The sequence below is a fragment of the Malaclemys terrapin genome, chromosome 9 (assembly GCF_027887155.1).
Source record: "Malaclemys terrapin pileata isolate rMalTer1 chromosome 9, rMalTer1.hap1, whole genome shotgun sequence".
Taxonomy (NCBI): Eukaryota; Metazoa; Chordata; order Testudines; family Emydidae; genus Malaclemys; species Malaclemys terrapin.
Window position 1 is genome coordinate 71,593,240 of NC_071513.1, and position 23,816 is coordinate 71,617,055.

At 41.6% G+C, this 23,816-nt stretch overlaps 1 protein-coding gene across 1 annotated transcript in view; it reads left to right on the forward strand.

Moving 5' to 3' along the window:
• COL4A3 (collagen type IV alpha 3 chain) overlaps nucleotides 1-23,816 on the forward strand; it is a 125,603-nt gene that overhangs the window by 6,350 nt on the left and 95,437 nt on the right. The window contains exon 2 of the mRNA XM_054040195.1: nucleotides 19,758-19,814. Within this exon, the coding sequence (XP_053896170.1) occupies nucleotides 19,758-19,814 (57 nt within the window). The remainder of the gene's footprint in view (nucleotides 1-19,757; nucleotides 19,815-23,816) is intronic.

The following is a 23,816-nucleotide window of genomic DNA, read 5'->3' on the forward strand; positions in this document are numbered from 1 at the left end:
AAATACTCAATATTATTAGAGTCCAGTTCTTCTAGCTCAGAAAAATCTCTGCTTAAAAGAAAAGGAAAGAGCATGTGAATCTTTTAAAAGACTGCTGTTGAAGCTTTAATTTTTAATTAAAAATAATTAAAACAACTAAATTTGTTTCCACTTTGATCCTGCATAAGAAGCCCATTGAAATCAATACTTGCTCTAATTCTTTCATTTACAGCCAGTTATGTGTATGTTCTGTAACTCTGAGCTAAATTAGTGTAGCAGGCTTATATTTCCCTTTTAGTTCAGTTTTGACTACATCAGCGTTGAAAAGCAAATGTTTATGAGATCTTCTTGTGGAATCGCCATCATTGGAGATCTTTAAGAGCAGGCTGGACAAACATCTGTCATGGATGGTCTTCCAGATAATACTTAGTCTTGCCATGAGTGGAGCAGACTAGACTAGATGACCTCTCGATGTCCCTTTCAGTCCTACGTTTCTATGATTCTTTTTTATGATGACCTGTCTTTTTTTTAAATAAACCTTAATGAAGTTATAGTATAAAATATGTCTCGAAATATGAAACAGGAAAGTTATATCAGAAGAAAAAAATTAACACAATTATGTTGTAGGTGGTCCATAAGCATACCTATACCAATGTCTGCTAGAAATGTCATGCAGAATGGTACGCTTTGACAATGAGCCAAGATGTAGGAGGGGCAAAATGTTGTCAAAGTTATAACACTTGCCCTTAGGCATGCTTTTGGGAACACTCGGATACTGAGATTTATCTGCCCTGATTTGCATAGTTGCCTCATTTGACATTGAGGCTGTACATTTGAAAATGTATAACACAGTTAATCAACCACTCTATAAAAATACACTCCTGGTTAAGTGTGCTGTTGGGTTGGTTAATTCTTATACAATTCATTCCTGAGTTAAGCAGGAATGTTACCTATTTATGATATACAGGATTGGCCTCTAAATGTGGTTGTCTTCCGGGGCTGGCTTGCACTGGTCTTGATTGTCTCTATAATTAGCTGTCACCAGTCCACTGCAAACCACATAAAAAGCAACAGGTACAGTGCTAAGTGTAGCAAATGCTGATTACACCCTTGTGTAGGATGTTGAGTACTGGAGTGTGAAATTACTCTTATTGGCCCAGATCATCATGTGGTATAAATCAGTGATTACACTGAAGTCAACATATTGAAACAGCGGAGTTATCCCGATTTACACCAGCTGACATCTGACCTATTATTGTGTCTTGGCCAAGAAAAATTAAGTATTCTGTCTGGAAATCTGGTATTCAGAACTGTTACATCACTACAACTACGGTAATTTCCTGCTCAGAACCGATTATATTAACAGGGATATAATTTAAAAATCCTCTCTGTGATGCATTTTATAATTGCAATAAGACACTCGAATGAATGAATTACTGTGCCATGATAAAATTCATAACAGATGAATTGTCAGCTCTTGACGTATAGTCTTGTTCTTACAAATACACAAGGTATATGTTAAAACAAAACTATAATCCAAGTTATATCTTAAAGATCATTAAAATTATTACACTTGCAGAGCAAAAATTGGGTCATATTCTCCACTGCTTTGCAGCTTAGATAGTCACAAACATACTCAGATTTTATTGTGGAAGAACTACAGTGGCAACTTAGACCTAGGGATGTCTTATCATAACATGGCCTTGACACACAATACTCTGCTGTTAAGTGCAAGTACTACAGGATATCTGGTTATCTGTTTTATTGGCACCTTTTCACTCTACCATCCTCATTTAACAAAGTAATAATAATAAACTCAGTATGTTGGCATAAATTACGTGATTCCAGAAATCAGGTGCAAAACTCAATGGCTGTTGGTTTTCTTCTTAACTGTTTAAAACCACAACAGTTCTTAAATACACTGAAAGGATTCCATTTTGCCTGATCATTTATATTATGTTTTTGTATTTTTTCAGCTTTATATTTGTAGTTCGTTTTGTTCTTTTACCTACCAATTCTGTGATAGGGTAGGGAAGCTTCTGTCAAAACTGGCACAGAGAGGCTAACTTCCTAACTTATTTGACATTCTTTCCCTCTGTTCAAATGAAAATTTACCAACTGTGGCCATATGTGCTCCACTTTTACACAGAACAACATAGAGAAAACTGACATAACAAAATATACTGGGATTTGGAGCAGTAGGTTGCATTATATCATTCCTTGACATCTGCATGCCAAACAGATTGCCACAAAATCAACTGATGTGTGGCAAAAATTTGTAAAAGTTGTCTCTAATTTTGGGAGCCCAACTTGAAACTCACCCAATATTAGTGGCCATTTAAAAAAAATGTAGCCTGCACATCTTTGGTACTTCCAGAACTATTGATAACAGAAATCAAAGTGTGTATTGTGGGCTTGTTCTGAGAAAGCTAATATTGTTATAGTCCGTTTCTAGCACAATTTACCATTATGTCAGAACTTGCGTCACTTTGCAAGGGGATCATGCTACATATAGTGGTCGTTCTCTGACTTCATCTACTTTCAGAAGGCCAGCACCCTTTTTCCTACATTGCATTTCCACCCGTTACGTTTTGTGGTAGGGAAGGTTTTTTACTGTTCAGTGGTATGGCATGCTATTGCATAGCCTCTTTTTTCCCTATGTGTGGCCTTTAGGAACTGATTTTTAAAATAATATTATTTATATAGTGTCCAAAAGCATGGTAGGAATTGTATAAACATGCAAAAAGACAGGTCCTTGAACCAGAAGACCTACAATATAAATTAATACCCCCTGCGCCCACCAGACAATGGATGGGGGAGTAAGGAGATGCCATATACGAGCACAGTGTTTGAGGTGATGTTATGCATGGCACTTGTTAGTAAAATTTTGCATCTCACCAGTTGGATAATATAGTTCCTGGTTAGGTTGCTCTATTAAAATGACTCCCTGTTAGGAAAGGAGCGAGGAGGTGAAGCGGGACAAAGGTTGGCAGCAGAACAAGCTAATCAAAACCTCTTCAAAGTTTCTCCACAAGACCAAATTCTCTGAGAATGTTTTGGCTAATCCAGGAAGGGGGATTTATTTGAACACTTTCCAACATAGTTCTTATTGAAGGCTACATTTATTTAGCCTAATGGGACTTTCTGCTTTGAATAATTTCAAGGACAAAAGCCTTGGAGAAGGAACTCCCGGGGATACATGGCTACTGAACAGCCTTTGGAAACTCTGCCAGCCTGACAATTTAAACACTTTGGGCCAGATTCTGATACCCTTAATTACACTGAATAGTACCTTGACCTACCTGGAGTAAGATGCTAATTGCTATGAGTACAAGTATAAGAATCTTGCCCATTTATCTTGCACACACAAAGAACAATATCAGTATTTTGTTTGTTGAGAGGTAATAAGTGCCTGTTGTACCTTTTGCTCTTTATGCAACAAAAACAATATGAAGAAACCACATAGGCACAGTCAGGTCCCCCAAAAAACCAGTGTTTGCTAAATATAGGCAGACATGCAAGGCCTAGCTATACTGCTGTTCGGACTGGTTTTAACCAATTTCTACACTCTAGGATAGTGAGCACCAATATATTGCTCACAAACTATTTAAACCACCCTATTCCCATACACTCCTTGATAAATTGTAGGATTTTAGTTAAATTATCCTCAAATTAATCATAAACTGGTCAAGATGGGGCTATAAATCTGAATCTGGGCCAAGTACCCTCCATGCCACCCACCCCTCCATCTGTGCAGATGTTTTGGTGGAAGAAGGGGAAGTTAAATGTTCTTGATTACACTGTTCCTGCTCAGGCAGTGCTATGATTGACCCCCATAGGAACTGTCTGAGCGAGAACTGCAGAATAAGACCCTCAAACAGGAAAACTAGTGTGAGAGGAGAATAAAAGACTGATTTTACAGAAGACCCATTCACTCTCCAACAAGCAGGCTCACTCTCACCAGAAAAGCTCCAGAGTGAGTTTAAATAAAAAACTTTTGTCCAACAGACACTTAAGCCATTCTGACAGTGTCATCCACTGATGCATGAATTCACCTCCTGTTTCTGTAATAGACATGAGAGTGAGAAGCGGCACACCTACTTAGATTGTAAGCTCCTTGGGCCTAGGTCTGTCTTTGTTATATGTTTGTGCAGCTCCTAACACAATGGGGCCTTGGTCCATAATTGGCACCCATAGGCACTACTGCAGGGTGCATTATCAGTAGCACCACTAGTAAAACTCCAGGACTATCTGCCCATTCTATCTTGCCTTGATTTAAAAAAAAAATTATAAAATTCCCATCATATTAAATGCAGTAGTGTGGGCATGAGTAGGATCCGTAATATGTGAACTGCCAGTACTACCAGGAAATCTATTATGGACTTTATTAAGGAGAATAGAAACTGAAATATGTCTATTACACTTTGTCTCCTTTTGATTTGTTACTGCCTGTGTTAGGCTCGGCAGGAAAATAAAAAGTGCATCTCTGGGATTTGTAACAAAATTCCTCCTGCTCTGGGGTTCAGTTCATTTTCCCCTCAATAATAAAACTATATCAGAGACCATTGTCAGAGGGATCTGCCTGAAAGTCTTTGCAAAGAATACATAATAGAATAAAGTACACAATTGCTTGTTGGAGAGACCCATTGCCCCAACCTGCTTCCTTTTTCTGGAAGGGTGCTATTTATAAAGACCCCTTAATTTCCAGTGCTTTGCTCTTCTGATTCTGAAAAAGAGGCTGGCTGTAACCCCTCAAACTTGCCCACTTGAACCCTTATCATAGGGAGGAGCAGGAGGTTCTAGACTATTACTCATGGAACTCCAGCCTGGGTTCCTGAGATCAGTCAGCACCATCTGTTTCCTTAGAAGTTCCCAGACTACTTTACCCAAACCCTCCCTCCCCCTCTGTGATTGCTCCCCCTATTGCCACAGTATTGATCCAGGAAACCTGCTGTGGTAGTACTGGATGAGGAGGCTTTCGCTCCTAAACCTTAAAGGAACAGTAACTACTATTTAATTTTATGATAAATTAGGATGAATGGAAATTGAAGTGGGAAAACCACTAAAAGATGAGAAGTATTAGATTTTAGCAATAAAGTAGCACAAAAGAGACAATTATATTTTTGGAGTATTTTTATACACTGCAGTTAGCTTAATTTTGTGCCTCTTAGATATTTGGTTCCAGGCATGCATCATAATATGTAAAACATGTTTAGGAAATTCCAGAATGGGATTCTGCTTTTTAAATCAAGATAGTGTAAACTTCGGGGTACATAATGTTCATTAAATGGGATTATGTCTTCAATTAATGTACTTGGCAAACTCAACTTTCTGAAGGAGTACATGTTATTCAAGCAAAGATTAAGAGAACATGATCTTCTTGTTCTTGGGCTAAGTGGAGTAGATGTATGGTTACTATCTAAATTTAATTTACAATAACATGGTCTAATACTATGCTCATTTCAGATTATGTTCTACAGGAGGGTTCAAGCTAGGCGCCATAGAACCTAGGGAAATGTCCTCTTTGCATCTCTGAGACTGAAGACATGCAAATCATGTTAATCATTTTTATCAGGGTTAACTTACACCCACGCCAGAGCTGGACACCAAGCCTAGCAGGTGTATAGTGTGCCGTGAATTGCCTTGCTGCTACATCCCTGTGTGTGGTGTAGCTCAGTACCTCTAGGCCAGGCAGCCAGCTCCATGGGCTGGTTCATAGCAAAGAACTGGGTGTATAGAGTTCTTGCTTCTTCTGTGGCCATTTTGCGGAACGGTCCCTGATGTCCTCCAAGTACAGCAATGGCAATTCTATCATGTCCTTATGAGGATTGTGTAAATTGGGAAGAAGGATCATTGTGCCCTCCTCTGACTCCACTGCACGCACACATGAACTCCAAGCAAAATCTGAGAGAAAGAGAGAGGTGTTGGGTGTTCTCCAACCACACAATTAAACATCCCGAGCCTGATTCTGTTCCCATACTGGTGTACATCAGTAGTAATGGAGTTGTACAGGTATAAACCCAGTTTAAGTTTGAGAAGACTCCGACCCTGTATATTTAAACACCTGTATAAAAGGATATCACCAGGAGGACCCCCATCAAATATGATTTCACCTTGGGAATTGACCTTGGATTTCATTAGAGAGAAAGAAATAGATTTAAACACCATATGTTGTTTGAGGCAGACAGTGTTTCTAGTGCTAGACCAACACAACTTGCCGTTCCTATCTCCTCTAGTGTCATCTTTTGTAATAAGTGTCACCATAAAGCACAAATATTAATGACTGGGAAGATGGAGTGGGGTTATCAAGAGAAAAATTAGATATACCAAGTCATTAAAATAATTTAAATGTATTTTTGCTATGGTAATGTATAACAAACACATATTTGCTATGGTATTAATACATACACCACTGAAACCTGATATATGTGATCATACGACATTTTATTTGAGGTAAGAAGATTATCAGAAAAACATAACATAAAATCAGCATATATGCTAAAGGAACACTTTTCAGTTTATACCTAGCATCCCTAAGGCTAAGGTTTAGACATTTCCACCACTTTATTCCATATGGTTAGCTGATGACTAAACTTCATTAATTCTCATGACCTAGATTTGTTAAAGCAATAATTATACAATATATAGGAAAAATAATTATACTTATTACCTCTATATTCCAGGATCAATGCTATAAAAATTGCATTGGCCATGGAGGTAGTGCTAAAAAATCTTATGCAAATGCAATTTTGTATTGCTAGAGAGTTTCATGTGTTTATAGTTCATTATTTTTTAAAAATTTCAGTCAGTACAGTACAGTACAAACCACAGAGTTCATGAAAACATCAAATTAATAATTAATGTCAAATAAGCCCAAATCTATCCATTTAGATAGTCACAAGATCCAAGAATGTGGGGCTATGGTAATGGTATGAACATTGAAAATAACTAATCATCCAAGTTTTGGGAGAAAAAAATAACCATAATAGACCACCATTTTGTTTGCTTGTTCCCACCCCAGTCAGAGTATGTTAACTGGCATTGATTACACTGGGAGTTGTTTTATCCTTTGAGAGAAGAATTATTGATCGTAGTAAAAAGTCAGGGTTTCTGTTTCTATTTTGACAGTCACAGTTCTACCGTGTGGTCTAGTCTAGTGGTATGAGAACCGGCGTGGGAACTCTGTGCTAATCCTCATGCTGACTCCTTGAGCAGCAGGCAGATTACTTAATTGCTTTTTCATGGTTTCCCCAAGTCCTAGTTTAGTACAAGGGATCTCTAATGTACTTACCATGCAGGGCTAAGAAAGGATTATTTATCATTTTCACTAAAATATTCAGGCTTCCACAAGTGATTATTAATGGTTTGTGGGTCTAGGTGGTATCCATGTATTGCACTGGTTTAAAGCTGAAGTAACGTAGTGGTTAATCAGGCCCTAAGGACTTTTCTTCACTGCAAGGTTTACTCCTGAGTTATAACTTGAGCTTTGCCTCAAATTCACTTCTTGTCCACACACTAAAACTCTTGAGTATGGTAGAGCTTGTATCTCAAGTGAGCTGGCCTAGCGAGGGTAAAGGCTAGAGTTAGCAGAGCTTGTCTGCTGCTAACACAACCACTCCGTAGTAACACAGCCTATTATTATTAATCAAGTTTGTTACTGAAGTGCATGGGGAGAAGAGTTGGGCCCTGTAGTGGTAGGCACTGTACAAACAGAGCAATAGACAGTTCTTGCCCCTAAGAGTTTACAATATAAAGGCTAGCTCCAGGCAAGTGCTGCTAGTCATCCAGGTCCCTTCCCACACTTCCCCCTGTGTGCCCAGAAATGAGAGACAAGTTCTCCTACAATTCACTGGGAAAGAATTTCTAGAGTTTACTACAAGGTAAAGAAGCCTGGGATATGCCCCCAAAAGTCTTACCTCCTCACCTGAGTGAACACAGCATGGATACAGCAGTTCGAGTGTTATTTTGCAGTGTGGCCACTCTCACTTGAGGTAGGCTAACTTGAGTGTCGATAACTCAGGTTAATTCTGCAGAGAAGAAATACCCTCATCATGTTTACCAAAAGAGACCGGCTTGAATGGCACCTACTTAGAGGGTATTTTTAAAAATTAATTCCAGATGTAGATTGGAGCAGGTATGTATGAAATGTTGTAAAAAGACATTTAATGAAAGTGATATACTGTGCAGTTATTATTTACAATAGTTTTACAAGACAAATGCCGTGATCCTGCAGCATGTGGCATGCAGAAGCAGCAATTCCTTCACATACCATACGTTGCAGGATTGAGACCAAGTTCATTGTTGAGTTTTTATATACTCATTGTAGGCCATAACTTGCCCCTTTTTACAATATTTATGTACGACATAGGAATCTGCTGAAGATTTTGTTGCCTTCTATTTTATTTCATTTTAGAGACTCTACAGTTTACTTCCTTTCTTACAATAGTTATTAATAGTTAGAATAAAGACAGTTGGCCAAAGGATTGCAAGATCGTTGCTACATAGTGAATTTTACTTTAGAAAATGAAAAGTACACTCCTAAAGGTATTTACTGAGCATCTGATATTAAAAAGAGCTTTTAGTATACTCATTGATTTGACATCAGTAAAAAAAGTGTGTAAATCGGACCCTAACTGTTCATCTGCAAACACTTCTGCCATATCTCTGTACTAGTCATTCATCATTAATGTCAATTTACACCTCTACCCCGATATAACGCTGTCCTCGGGAGCCAAAAAATCTTACCGCGTTATAGGTGAAACTGTGTTATATCGAACTTGCTTTGATCCGCCGGAGTGCACAGCCCCGTCCCTCCCCCAGAGCACTGCTTTACCGCGTTATATCCAAATTCGTGTTATATTGGGTCGCATTATATCAGGGTAGAAGTGTAATTTGCAGATTTCTTTACAAAAGTCACTTTGCACCAAACATAAAAATAATCACCTTCTAAAAAGTTGTGTTAACTCTACAGTAACTGACTGTGTATAGGATCAGCAAGCATCCATGTGGCAATTTTAAAAATCATACTTTTTCTAAATAATCAGTTAACTTATTCCAGTACTCACTATTTCTGTGACAAAACCAGAGACTGTAAGAAAATCCCTTCCCAACCGTTTCTCAAGCATTCATCAGAGTCACTTAATATGCATGTCTTATTTCAGAAGATGCATCTGAAGAAGTGAGGTTTTTACCCACGAAAGCTTATGCCCAAATAAATCTGTTAGTCTTTAAAGTGCCACCAGACTCCTCGTTGTTTTTGTAGATACAGACTAACACGGCTACCCTCTGATACTTATTTCAGAGTGTGACTGTTCAAAAGGGGACAATTTAGAGCTGCCAGGACTGTCTCTTGGGCAGCCCAGTGCTTGGTCAGTCTCATGATAATCTCATGAAATTAGCTACTCTCACGAAATTTCCTGCCTTTGGACCGAAGGTAGGTATCAAAGTTCCTACAGCTGGAGCAGAGCTGTGACTGCACCTGGTAGGGTCAGCTGGGAAGATGCAATGTGAGCTGTCCATGCTGAGTGACCAGGAAGAGGAATTTCAAAAATTCCCAGCCTTTAAAGGGGGAGGTTTGCCTACCTGTCTACCTGGCTTCAGGGCAGCGAAGTTCAAACTGGTGACCAGAGCATTGTGGGCATTGCGGGAAACCTCCTGGAGGTCACTTAGGGTGACATAAGTAACGCAGTGTCTACACTATGTCGCTCTGACTTTGTCGCAAATACTCTTTGCTTCTCATTCAGGTGACTTTATTATGTCGGCGTAGCAAGAGAGTTAAATGCAATGTGTACACCTCCACCATTTTTTCAACAAAAGCTGACTTTCATTGATGAAATTGTGTAGTGTAGACATAGCCTAAATCTCTTTTCAGAATCCAAATGGAAAATTTATATTACTAAGTCTTAAATGCCTGTATCTCTTAAGAAAAAACACTTGCTTCACTTTGAGTTTTGCACGATTTAGAAACAAAAGTTTATTTATAGACTATAAATGAAAAAAAATTCTGTGACATTCTCTCCTTTTATTGTCTCTGAAAAACCGATCCACAACATCTGCCATAATGAAAGGTACATAGCTTTTTTTTTTAAATTCCAAATAAAGGATACACTAAAAATATCTTAAAGAGTAGAATAAAAGAAACAATGCACTAAAAGCTTTTAGTGGATAAATAAGGGTAAGAAGTGAAGTGGTCGAAGGAACATGATAAATGCAGTTTAACCCTATGTTTGTATTATATGAAGTGTATAATGTTAGTAGTATGTATATTATATATAATAGATTATTTTGTTTTCCTTACTGCAGTAGAGGTAAAAATAGATAAGGCTAATGTCATTCTGGGATATATCAACAGGAGTAGTATAATAAAGACATGGGAAGTAAATGTTTCACTCTACTCAGGATTGGTGAGGCCTCAGCTGGAGTATTGTGTCCAGTTTTGGGCACCACGCTTTAAGAAAGATGTGGACAAACTGGAGATAATTTGGAGGAGAGCAACAAAAATGATAAAATATTTAGAAAACCTGCCCTATGATGAAAGGTGAAAAAAAAACCTGAGCAAGTTTAGTCTTGAAAAAGAAGACAGAGGGGGAGGACCTGAAAAGTCCTCAGGTATGTTAAGGGCTACAAAGAAGATGATGATCTGTTGTTCTCCATATCCACTGAAGGTAGAATAAGAAGTAATCAGCTTAATTTGCAACAAGGGAAATTTAGGTTAGAATTAGAAAAAACTTTCTAATGATAAGGTCAGTTAAGTACTGGAATAGGTTACCAAGGGAGGTTGTGGAATCCCCCTCATTGAAGGTTTTGGTGAACAGGTTGGACAAACACCTGTCAGGGATGGTCTAGGTATGCTTGGTCCAGCAAAGGAGAGTGGACTAGATGACGTCTTCAGGTCCCATCCAGCCCTACATTTTATGATTCTGTGAATTTTTTGACATAACAATCTGTAGTTTCTGTTATCCCTGTGTGTGAATCAGAGAGAGAACTATGCTGGAAATACATCTACATTCCAAACGTGCAATTATCTTATAAATATACTGTGTATCCTTCTAGCTTCACCAAGGTACCTTAGAGGCTGGTCCTGCTAGGTGCTGAGCACCCTCCAATTCCATTGACTTCCGTAGGAATTCCAGGCATTGCATGGCAGTCAGGATCACACCCTTATGTACTTTGTAAGCCATACAGTACATGTGATTTATTATTAGACTTTCCTAATTTGACGTTACCACCAAGAAGGTATTCTATTCTTGACATCAGAATTTGACATATATTAGTTAGCTGCAGGCTGAACTTTTTGATAAAAGGAAAATATTAAAGCCACCCAAACAGTATAAAATGAAAAATCCAACTCATGCTCCAAATGTTCCTTATTTGCAAACTTTTGTCACAGCACACTTTATAGCCTGCATTGTGGCCCCTAGGTCAGTTCAGAAAGTGCTACAAAGTGTCAGTTTGTGTTACTATTCAGAGCTCTGCACTGAATTTTGATTACAGTCAGGCCTCGATTTACACGGTATTTTTTTGCATGGTTTCAGTTATGCACAGTCAATTAATTGTGACCCTTTCTTTTTGTATATGGTATGGATTCACTTTTACATCGTGCAGCGCAGTCGCCAAGATGCGCAGATATGTCTAGAATCTGCTGGGTGCTTCCTGCCCCCACTCCACCATGCTGCTCTGTGTGATCGGATATTGTATCGTAAACATCACATTGTCCACTTGCCTTTACCTGCTGTTTATCAACCTTAATAAGTGTTTACCATAAGCTCAAAGAGGAAATTGAGAGAAAGTAGCTCAAAAAGTGATGCATCACATGTGAAGAAGCAGAAAAAAGGGTTGACTTTAGTACAGAAATGGAAATGTTGGATAAGCTCGCTAAGGGTGAAGGTTCATCATCCGTAACTAGGGCTTTTGGCCTTAATGAGTCGACTGTGTGTATAGTGAAGAGAAATGAGGCAAAAATTAGAGCAAGTGTTGCTGCAAATGCAAAGGTGCTAAAATGTCGTTCCATACTTGTGATATTACCATACAAAAGATGGAGAAAGTAATGAACATGTGGTTTGGGGACCAAACACAGAAAAGAGTTCCATTGGATGGGCCACTGATTAGAGAAAAAGCTAAGAGATTGTATGATCACTTAACACAGGATGCTGTGTCAACTTTGGGTGAGAGCATTGTAGCCAAGGAATCTACTTTTATAGCCAGCAAGAGATGGTTTGAGAAGTTCAAAAGGAGGTATGGGCTGCATAATGTTAAATTGGTCAGTGAATGTGCATTTGCAAAACATGAAGCAACAGCAAGGTTTCCACCCAAGCTGGCTGAACTCATTGAGGAGAAAGGTTACAAGCCAGGGCAAGTTATTAACGCAGATGAGACTGGCTTATTTTGGAAACAGATGCCAAAGAGAACCTTTCTTTGAGATGAGATGAGAAATCTGCTCCGGGTTACAAGGCTGCGAAAGACCGACTTACCCTTCTCATCTGTGGAAATGCAATGGAGGATTTTATGGTAAAGCCAATGCTCCTTTACCGAGCCCAGAACCCCCATGCACTCAAGGCCAAAGATAAATATCAGCTACCAGTGTTTTGGAGGTCTAATCGGCATGTGTGGGTCACTTCAGGGCTTTTTATGGACTAGTTTCAGAATTGTTTTGTGCATGAAGTAGAACACTACCTGGCATCAAAGAACCTGGCATTTAAGGTCCTATGGATCCTTGATAATGCTCCAGGCCACCCTGCAAGCCTTCAGGCTGCACAGCCCAAATTGGAGGTGGATTTTCTGCCTCCAAACACCACATCACTCCTCCAGCCCCTTAACCAAGGTATCATCGCAACTTTTAAAGTTTATTACTCTCACCACACCTTTCGCCGCATCCTAGATGCTATGGACAGTGATCCAAGCTTAACAGTGACACAGTGCTGGAAGGATTACACCATAGCAGTATGTGTTTAAAAATATAAAAGAGTCTCTGGATGAAATTAAGTCTTCATCATCAATCAATGCATGTTAAGAACATAAGAATGGCCATACTTGGTCAGACCAAAGGTCCATCCAGCCCAGTATCCTGTCTACCGAAAGTGGCCAATGCCAGGTGCCCCAGAGGGAGTGAACCTAACAGGTAATGATCAAGTGATCTCTCTCCTGCCGTCCATCTCCACCCTCTGACAAACAGAGGCTAGGGACACCATTCCTTACCCATCCTGGCTAATAGCCATTAATGGACTTAACCTCCATGAATTTATCCAGTTATCTTTAAACCCTGTTATAATCATAGCCTTCACAACCTCCTCAGGCAAGGAGTTCCACAAGTTGTGCGCTGGGTGAAGAAGAACTTCCTTTTATTTGTTTTAAACCTGCTGCCCATTAATTTCATTTGATGGCTCCTAGTTCTTATATTATGGGAACAAGTAAATAACTTTTCCTTATTCACTTTCTCCACATCACTCATGATTTTATATACCTCTATCATATCCCCCCTTAGTGTCCTCTTTTCCAAGCTGAAAAGTCCTAGCCTCTTTAATCTCTCCTCATATGGGACCCATTCCAACCCCTAATCATTTGTTGCCCTTCTCTGAACCTTTTCTAATGCCAGTATATCTTTTTTGAGATGAGGAGACCACATCTGTGCTCAGTATTCAAGATGTGGGCGTACCACAGATTTATATAAGGGCAATAAGATATTCTCTGTCTTATTCTCTATCCCCATTTTAATGATTACTAACATCCTGTTTGCTTTTTTGACTGCTGCTGCACACTGCATGGACATCTTCAGAGAACTATCCACGATGACTCCAAGATCTTTTTCCTGATTAGTTGTAGATAAATTAGCCCCCATCATATTGTATGTATAGTTGGGGTTATTTTTCCCAATGCGCATTACTTTACATTTATCCACATTAAATTTCATTTGCCATTTTGTTACTCAATCACTTAGTTTTGTGAGATCTTTTTGAAGTTCTTCAGTCTGCTTTGGTCTTAACTATCTTGAGCAGTTTAGTATCATCTGCAAACTTTGCCACCTCACTTTTACTTCTTTCTCCAGATCATTTATGAATAAATTGAATAGGATTGGTCCTAGGACTGACCCTTGGGGAACACCACTAGTTACCCCTCTCCATTCTGAAAATGTACCATTTATTCCTACCCTTTGTTCCCTGTCTTTTAACCAGTTCTCAATCCATGAAAGAATCTTCCCTCTTATCCCATGACAACTTAATTTACGTAAGAGCCTTTGGTGAGGGACCTTGTCAAAGTCTTTCTGGAAATCTAAGTACACTATGACAGGTTTCAGAGTATGCATCCGAAGAAGTGGGCTGTAGTCCACAAAAGCTTATGCTCTAATAAATTTGTTAGTCTTTAAGGTGCCACAAGTACTCCTGTTCTTTTTTTAAGTACACTATGTCCACTGGGTCCCCCTTGTCCACATGTTTGTTTGACCCCTTCAGAGAACTCTAATAGATTAGTAAGACATGATTTCCCTTTACAGAAACCATGTTGACTTTTGCCCAATAGTTTATGTTCTTCTATGTCTGACAATTTTATTCTCTACAATTGTTTCAACTAATTTGCCCGGTACTGAAGTTAGATTTACTGGACTGTAATTGCCGGGATCACCTCTAGAGCCCTTTTTAAATATTGGCATTACATTATCTTCCAGTCATTGGGTACAGAAGCTGATTTAAAGGACAGGTTACAAACCATAGTTAGTAGTTCCGCAATTTCACATTTGAGGTCTTTCAGAACTCTTGGGTGAATGCCATCTGGTCCTGGTGACTTGTTACTGTTAAGTTTATCAATTCATTCCAAAACCTCCTCTAGTGACACCTCAATCTGTAACAATTCCTCAGATTAGTCACCTACAAAAGCCGGCTCAGGTTTGGGAATCTCCCTAACATCCTCAGCCTTGAAGACTGAAGCAAAGAGTTCATTTAGTTTCTCCGCAATGTCTTGATCATCTTTAAGTGCTCCTTTTGTATCTCGATCATCCAGGGGCCCCACTGACTGTTTAGCAGGCTTTCTGCTTCTGATGTACTTAACAAACATTTTATTACCTATTGAGTTTTTGGCTAGCTGTTCTTCCGTAGAAAAATAGTTGGAAAAACTTGTGGCGAAAGGCAGTGAATGATTTTCGTGGCTTCCCTGAAATGTGACGTGAGGTGGAAGAAATTATAGAGTTGGGTTGTCATGTGGGAGGGCAGGGATTTGACAATCTCCAGGCAATGGAGATAGAGGAGCTACTGGAGTCCCACACTACCGAGCTCAGTGAGGAAGAGCTGGAGGAGCTGATTCAGTCAAGCACCAGTGACAAGGACAGTGAGAAGGTGGCACCGAAGCTGCAGCTGACAATGGAGAGTCTGGATAAGGCTTTTTGATTGATTGGCCAAGGAACTCTGAGACCTTGTGTGTGTGTGTGTGTCTGTGCGCGCGCGCTGAGGATCCATTCATGGAACGTAGCTTGAAATTCAAGAGAGAGCTTGAGGGTGCGTTGGCTCCTTACAGGGAAATTTACAAAGACATGCAGAAGAAAGCCAAACAATTGGCCATCACCAGTTTTTTTTTTTTTTTCCACATGTCTTCTGCCACCAACTCCACTCCGTAGCCACGGGTGGGACTGGCCCTTAGCATCCAGGCCCATCCAGCCCCAGCTCTGCTCCAGCCCTAGTGCTTGCCCTGCTCTGCCCACTCGCCCCATGCTCCAGCCAGGCAGTGGGATCAAGGGCTTGCCCCGCTCTGCCTGCCCGGTGTTCCAGACGAGGAATGGGGTTTGGGGATGGGGGCTTATCCTGCTCCACGTGGCGCCCCTGCCTGGGAGGGGGTTGGGGGCATACCCTGCCCTGCCCGCCCAGCATTCCAGCCGGGGAGTGGAGTCAGGGCATGGGTGCTTACCCCACTCCGCCTGCCCAGCATTCCAGCCGGGGAGCGGGCAAGCCCCCGTGCCCTGACCCCGCTCCCTGGGTGCACGCCTTGGGCCCGGGGGGAGCCCTGGCCAGAGTGTCCTTCGCCCCCCACATGGCCAGCTGGAGAGGGTGAAGGGAGGCGGTACAAATCCCTCCTGCCTCACCTTCCCCACCCCTGCCCACCCACCCGAAGTGGGGGCCCACCCAAGTGTCCCATCCTGCTATGCCACTGCACCACATTCCCTGGCCTCCCCAGATGAACCCTCGGAGTTCTGACTTCATCAACATCAGCATTATTATCCTATCAAGTTCATCCTCAACATCAGGAAAGGTCAGTAGCAAGTTTAAATTTCATTACATTTTTTTAAGAAAACCTGTATTGGATATATTAAGGAGGTCATCTTGTGAGTCTGGAACCTAAACCCTTATTTCCCATAGACCCTTGGTATCTTTTTACGCGATTTCTATTTGCACGGTGTTTCTTCAAGAACATAATCACTGTGTAAATCGAGGCCCGACTGTAGTAATTTTAATGTAATGCCTGTTTGGAACATGACTGAAGTGCAGTATGAGAAACACTTTTATGTTTAATTTTTGTAGTTTAAAGTTAGTTGAAGTGGTATGGAATTCAGGAACAGTTCTAATATCGTGGGTGGAAATCTTAGACCTGGATATTCTCAAATTCATGAATCCTAATTGATTAAAATTCTAGGCAGTATAAATTATAAGAAAATCTGACTGGATGGAATTTAAACATAATTGAAAAAGAAAATAAAAAGTCCTAGGAAGAGAGAGCAGCTGTCAAATGGAGAATAAAGGCATCTGTCTATCCAGCTTGCACTCATCATCATGATATTGGAATGCTATGCTTGCTAATATTAATTACCCCCGTTAGGGTTCCCTCCCCACTCTGAACTCTGGGGTACAGATGTGGGGACCCGCATGAAAGACCCCCTAAGCTTATTTATACCAGCTTAGGTTAAAACTTCCCCAAGGCACAAATCCTTCCTTGTCCTTGGATGAGTACTGCTGCCAGCACCAAAGATTGTTAAATATGGTTAAACAAAGATTTAAGGAAAATAACCACTTGGAATTCCTGTTCCCCTCCCCCCAAAACCCTCCAAGTTCCTTCATCCCCTTTTCTGGGGAGGCTTGAGAATAATATACCAACCAAATAGGTTAACAAAGTGGGCACAGACCTGCCCTTGGGTTTTTAGGACACTAAAAACCAATCAGGTTCTTAAAAGCAGAACTTTATTATAAAGAAAAAAGTAAAAGAAGCACTTCTGTAAGATCAGGATGGAAGATAATTTTACAGGGTAATAAGATTTATAACACAGAGGATTCCCCTCTAGGCAAAACTTTAAAGTTACAAAAAACCAGGAATAAACCTCCCTCTTAGCATAGGGAAAAATTACAAGCTACATCAAAAGATAATCTAACACATTTTTTTCCTATTATTTACAATTTGTAGTCTTAGATGCTTAGTTTAGATATGGCTTTGGGAGATGTATTTTCCCTGCCCTGATTCCTCGCTGACCTGGAGAGAACAACACAAAGAGAGAAAACAAAAACCTTCCCTCACAGATTTTAAAGTATCTTCTCCCCTCATTGGTCCTTTTGGTTAGGTGCCAACCAGGTTATATGAGCTTCTTAACCTTTTACAGGTAAAGGAGGGATTTTATGCTACCCTTAGCTGTATGTTTATGACACCTCTGTCTCCAGTGTAAAGCTCTCCATTAAAATGTTCTGATATGCTGCTTCTCTGTTTGTTCCCTTTTGCTCTACTGTAACTATCTCATAACAATAATAACTCTATAGCTTTCCAAATACTTGTTGTCCACATACAAATTTATAAGACAAAAAAATTAAGCTGGTCTTCCCTTTGCTTTTGATTATACTTATATAAAAAACGACTTTTGCAGTTATCTAGCAGATATTGTTTATTGTGCCTGTCAAAAGTGAGATGATCTTCATAGTGATTTCTAGTAGAAAAACAATTTTGTATAGATTAAAAATAGCTATAAAACTGAGTTTAAAATGAACAGAAATAGCAATCCGTAACCAAGACTAAATGTGCTTCCATGGATTGCAATCATAGTTTATTACACACCTGCTAATCTCAACAAGAATTTAAAGTTTTCAAGTTATTCTAGGCCAGTTTGAAACACAGTCCTTTTTAAAAAAATAAATTTTGGTTTTAATTTCTAGCCATAATTCATGATTGAAAACTATTTTTTGTAGAGTGTACTGTATTTAGAGCCTAGTTGATTAAAGAAGACCAAAGGCTGAAATTATAGGTGTATTTTGTGTGTTTTATAAGCAGCAGAATGTATACTGTGTATTCATTATATCGGTACTGGATATATTCTCTCCAACACAAGTGATAGGGCACTTTGGATCTGATTCAACACTCATTGAAGTCAGTGGAAATCTTTCAATTGGCTTCGGCACTTACTGATCAGGCCCTTAGTTATCATGATGTACAGAGGTCTGAGGGTAGGTAGGTGCAACATGAGGAAGTCAGAAAAAAGTATTTGTAACTAGATTGAGCCAAAAGGAAAAAAAAATACCATTGTAACTTAGAACCATATTCCACCTTCTCCCATCACACACTCTCTCTCTCTCTCTCAGGGCAAGTCTACACTACGAAATTAAGTCAACCTAAGTTACGTAGATGTACAGCCACGACAGTAATTAAACTGCTTTTGCATGTTCACACTACGCTCCTTGTCCAGTGGTGTATCCTCACCAGGAGCGCTTGAACCGATTTAACTGCCAGAGTGGGGCACTGTGGGATTGCTGCAGCTTTTCAGAAGCTATCAATGTAAGCAACTCAGTGTCTGCACTGACACTGCATCAGCCTAATTACATTGACTTAAGAGCTATGCCTCTTGTGGAGGTGAAGTTAAGTCGGTGTAGTGTGTGAGTTGCATTGGTGGGAGCTGCATTTTAGTGCAGATGCTTACAGAGTTAGGTCAGTGTAAGCTGCCTTATGTTGACCTAACTCTGTAGTGTAGACTGGGGCTTACTCTTCCTCTGGTTCATAGGCACCGACTCTGTGGGTGCTCTGGGGCTGGAGCACCCACAGGGAAAAATGGTGGATGCTGAGCACCCACCGACAGCCCCCTTATCAGCTCTCCCCCACCCCCCATCGCCTCCCACCTGCCGGTGGGCCCCGCAGGTCAGTGCCGCCTCCTCCCTCCCTGCACCTCCCACCAGCTGCGAACAGCTGTTTCGTGGCGTGCAGAAGGCTGGGAGGGGAGGGGGAGGAGCGAGGACATAGTGCACTCTGGGGAAGGGGCCCAAACTGGGCGGGGAAGAGGCAGGGTGGGGACAGGAAGAGGGGGGGCAGGGGTGGAGCAAGGGCAGGAAGAGGTGGGGAGAAGCCTTGAAGGAGGGGTGAAGTGGGGGCGGGGCCTGGGACAGAGCCAGGGGTCGAGCACCCCCCAGCACTTTGGAATGTCGGTGCTTGTGCTCTGGTTCTATGTTCAATTTCTAAAGGATCTACCAGGAACGGTCACAGCCCATGACTGTGAGCCAGAAACTCTTGAATTTCAGTCCCAGCCATGATACTTACTGCCTTTGTGCCATGGGAAAGTGATGTGCTCTTAGTCCCAATTTTCCCAACTATAAAAATGGGGATAGCATCCTTTACCTGCCTCATGGATCTGTTGTGATGAGTAACTAGCTAATGTTCAAGTGCTAAGGATGACTGTTGTACATAGTGCCATGTATAGATATCGATATGTTACCTAGAAATTGTTATACTTCATTTAAATACCACATAGATCTAATATTTTAAGGCAATTGTCCTTCATCAGACAGCACATTGAAATAATTAATTCCCTTTATTGTAAAGTTCCTATCTTTTCTTTTCAGAGTTGTGTCTGCAAAGGTAAAAGCCACTGCTACTGTGATGGAATGAAAGGTAATAAGGTAAGAGACTAAATATGTTACCCTGTTCCTATTTCTCCCCCCACCTCCCCCAATAAATCATTGGTGCAAATTAATAACATATGAATGATAGACAGAATGAATTTACTGGGTGGTGGTACAAACAGATATTTCTGGTAAAGACAACCCTCAGATGGATTCACTACCTCACGTTCACCTCTCAGAATAACTCTGTACACACTGTTTAACTAGGAAGAATGTAAAAGTTTTAAAAACTGACCCTAATTAAATGGAAATGTCTACACAGCCGATGTTAAAGTGCTGCTGTGGTGTAGTCGCAGCTCCAGTGCTGGGAGAGAGCTCTCTCAGGGCTGTAATAAAACCACCTCCACGAGGGGAGTAGCTACCAGCCAGTGCCGGTGCACTATCTACACTGCCACTTTACAGCGCTGAAACTTGCATCGCTCGGGGGGGGGGGGGGGTGTATTTTCACACCCTTGAGCGAAGAAAGTTTCAGCACTGTAAGTGGCAGTGTAGGTTGTACAATGGTAGGTGCTTTGAGTTAGTTTCATGTAAACAACTAGCCTGGGTAGCCTCCCTCCCTTATAGCTTCCCCACACTTCAGCAAGGCAATGCTGCAGTTGCATCCTAGTTACAATTACAATGTTCTACACACACACACACACACCTACACACACACACACCTACACACACACCCCTATCTATCTATCATCATAACCATAACCTGTATACATATCTCTTAATGGCCATCATGTTCAGAACATTACCAGGTTTCATGAAAGGCCTTACTTGACACATTTAGAGACAATAACACTGTATACAAACCAGTTGATTCCGTTGTTTATTCTTTGGAGTTCAGACCCCCTCGTCTCCCCTTGGGCAGTCTGGACCCTGATTATCACAATACGAGAGAAACGAGGTGGGTGAGGTAATATCTTTTATTGGACCAACTTCTGTTGGTGGAAGGCATGAGCTTTCAAGCTACACCAAGGTGGCTACTTGTGCATTCCTAGAATACTGGACTTTTCAGCAGTTCTGGGAAAGGCATGAGCCTACCCCTGCCTGCGTGACCCCATCCCTGCCAGTGTGACCTCACATGTCCTGTCCACCTGCAGGGACAGAGCAGCATGCTCTTCAAAATGGGATCCCCGTCAGGTACCGGACAAAACCATATCCAGTTTTGTACCAGTAGGAAACGGGACAAATCAGCCAAAAAGCTGACCCCCCAGTATAAAACCAGGTAAGTGGCTTCCCTAAGCTACATACACAGAGCTATTCTTTAGGTTTGGGTTTCTTCATGTGTTACCTCTGTTCCCCTAAAAAACAACCCAGGGTCACACTTGTATTAGTTTTATTACGATGCCGCTGTTGGGTCAGATAGAAAAGAGATGGAGCGTATTCATACATGCACACATTCACTGCATTCATACCCTCATGCACCCACACACTTATCCAGGCGGAGAGGTACCGGAGACAGCATGGGGACGGAGAAGCCGAAGCGGGGGAGATCTGGTGTGTCTGCCCGCGGTCACGAATCCAGGCTGCTGAGCAGGTCAAGGAGCAGCAGCTGCTTGTGTGCATGGCTGCTTCCTTTTTCTGGAACGGGGTGGCTCCTGTCATGTACACTGAGTTTCCCTTCTGTGTCCATCACCGAGAAGCATTCCCGGACCAGTTCCTTTCATGTATACCACGTTCTTCTTCTCTTTACAGCACTTTGTGATTGCCTTCTCAGGGCACATTATATCAGATACACCTGTCTCTGGACTCCTTTCTCCTTGCAGCTCCTCTCCACCCAGTCCCACATACAGTCCCTCGTTCACACTCTCTCTGAGGGATGGGATATTACAAAGCTTGGAAGTTCATACAAGTGGTAACTTGAAAAGGTTACAGAGCTTGCAAAGGTTACAAAACTTAAAAGGCTATGCTACCAATAACTGAAGTTACAAAGTCTGCAAAAAAGGTTGCAGAACTTAATGATACAAGTTACAGATCTTACAATTGCATTTGAGCGGAGGCTTTACATAACATCATGTTGTGAAGTTTCCATTTTAAGTAGCAAAATTCAATATCTTCCAAAGTTACTTGTGGTGGTGTTGGAGCTGTTTTGGTCTCAGGATATGAGAGAACAAGGTGGGTGAGGTAACATCTTTTATTGGAACAACTTCTGTTGGTGGAAGGTACAAGCTTTTGAGCTACACAGAACTCTTCAAGTATCCACTAATAACACTATCCTGACAAGAACATAAATATAATAAAGATTTAATAATGTCATGCAACAGGGTTCCCACTCACTGTTAGTGCACCTTCCCATGTCTAGATCTGGGAAAGTAACTCCCGTGGCATCAGGTGCCCCCTTCTGTTCTCTGCTCACTCTGCAATAGTCTCTTGTCTTGTAACTTGGCCCTCCAGCCAAGTCCCCAGTCCAGCCCTCCTGGATTTAGGAAGTCCAACAGGACCACTATCCAAATGCCTCTTCTGGGTGGTGTTTAGCCCCAGTTTGGGGCTCATGCCTCTATACCAGTGACTGGCAGGTGAAGTGTAAGGTGATGCACTTGGGGATGACTAATAACAATTTTAGTTACAAGATGGGGACGCATTGGTTAGAAGTAACGGAAGAGGAGAAGGACCTAGGGGTCCTTGTAGACCGCAGGATGACTATGAGTCGACAATGTGACGTGGCGGTGAAAAAAGCCAATGCGGTCTTGGGATGTATTAGGCGAGGTATATCTAGTAGGGATAAGGAGGTCCTGCTTCCGTTATATAAGGCGCTGGTGAGACCTCATTTGGAGTACTGTGTGCAGTTCTGGTCTCCCATGTTTAAAAAAGATGAACTCAAATTGGAACGGGTGCAAAGAAGGGCGATTAGGATGATCAGAGGAATGGAAAACCTGTCGTATGAAAAGAGATTAGAGGAGCTTGGGTTGTTTAGTCTGACAAAACGAAGGCTGAGGGGGGATATGATTGCTATCTTTAAATATATCAGAGGGATAAATACAAGGGAGGGAGAGGAATTATTCCAGCTTAGTACTAATGTGGACATGAGAACGAATGGATATAAACTGGCCGTGGGGAAGTTCAGGCTTGAAATTAGACGAAGGTTTCTGACCATCAGAGGGGTGAAATATTGGAACGGCCTTCCGAGGGAAACGGTGGGGGCGACGGACCTGTCTGGTTTTAAGATGAAGTTAAATAAGTTTATGGAGGGAATGGTTTAATGGTAAAACATAGTAGCCAAGGAAAACCAAGCAATGGTACGTAAATAGCATAATGGCCAACAAGGGCCAGGCTAGAGACTCTTGCCTACATGCTCGGGGTAGTACTGATCGCCATATTTGGGGTTGGGAAGGAATTTTCCTCCAGGGTAAATTGGCTGAGCCTCTGGAGGTTTTTCGCCTTCCTCCGCAGCATGGGGCAGGGATCACTAGCAGGAGGGTCTCTGCCGATTGAGGTCACTAAAACACAGGATTGGGGACTTCAGTGGCAGAGTCCAGGGAAGGGTCATGTGGCCTGCAGCATGCAGGGGGTCAGACCAGATGATCATGATGGTCCCTTCTGACCTTAGTCTATGAGTCTGAGTCTATGAATCTGGGCCCACCTGCTGCACCAGGTTCCGGCTCAGGGATCCTATAACTAGCAGTCCAGGTCTGTTCAGTCCCCATCCCCATTGCTGTTTCCCTGAGCTCCTTCTCGTCCCTTGACTGTTTATGGGTTTACCATGGAGCCTGCACTACTCCCTGTGGCTACTTACCGTCTCCTAGCTTCTTGCTAGACTCCTTACTCCAGGGCAGGATCACCGGACTTACTCTCTCCCTGGACTTCCTTCTCGTCCCTGACAACCTCCCTTATCCCAGGAAGTGACGGCAGCTTCCTTCCCCTACAATTCCCCCTTCTGCTTTCAGCCTCCTGGCTTTATAGTACTGTTGCAGCCCTTCCACCGCTGGGCTTCACTCTTATTTAACCCTGGCCCTCCCTCTCAGGGGTGATGCCAGGTATTCTAATTTGTGTCTCAGACCCTCATTAACC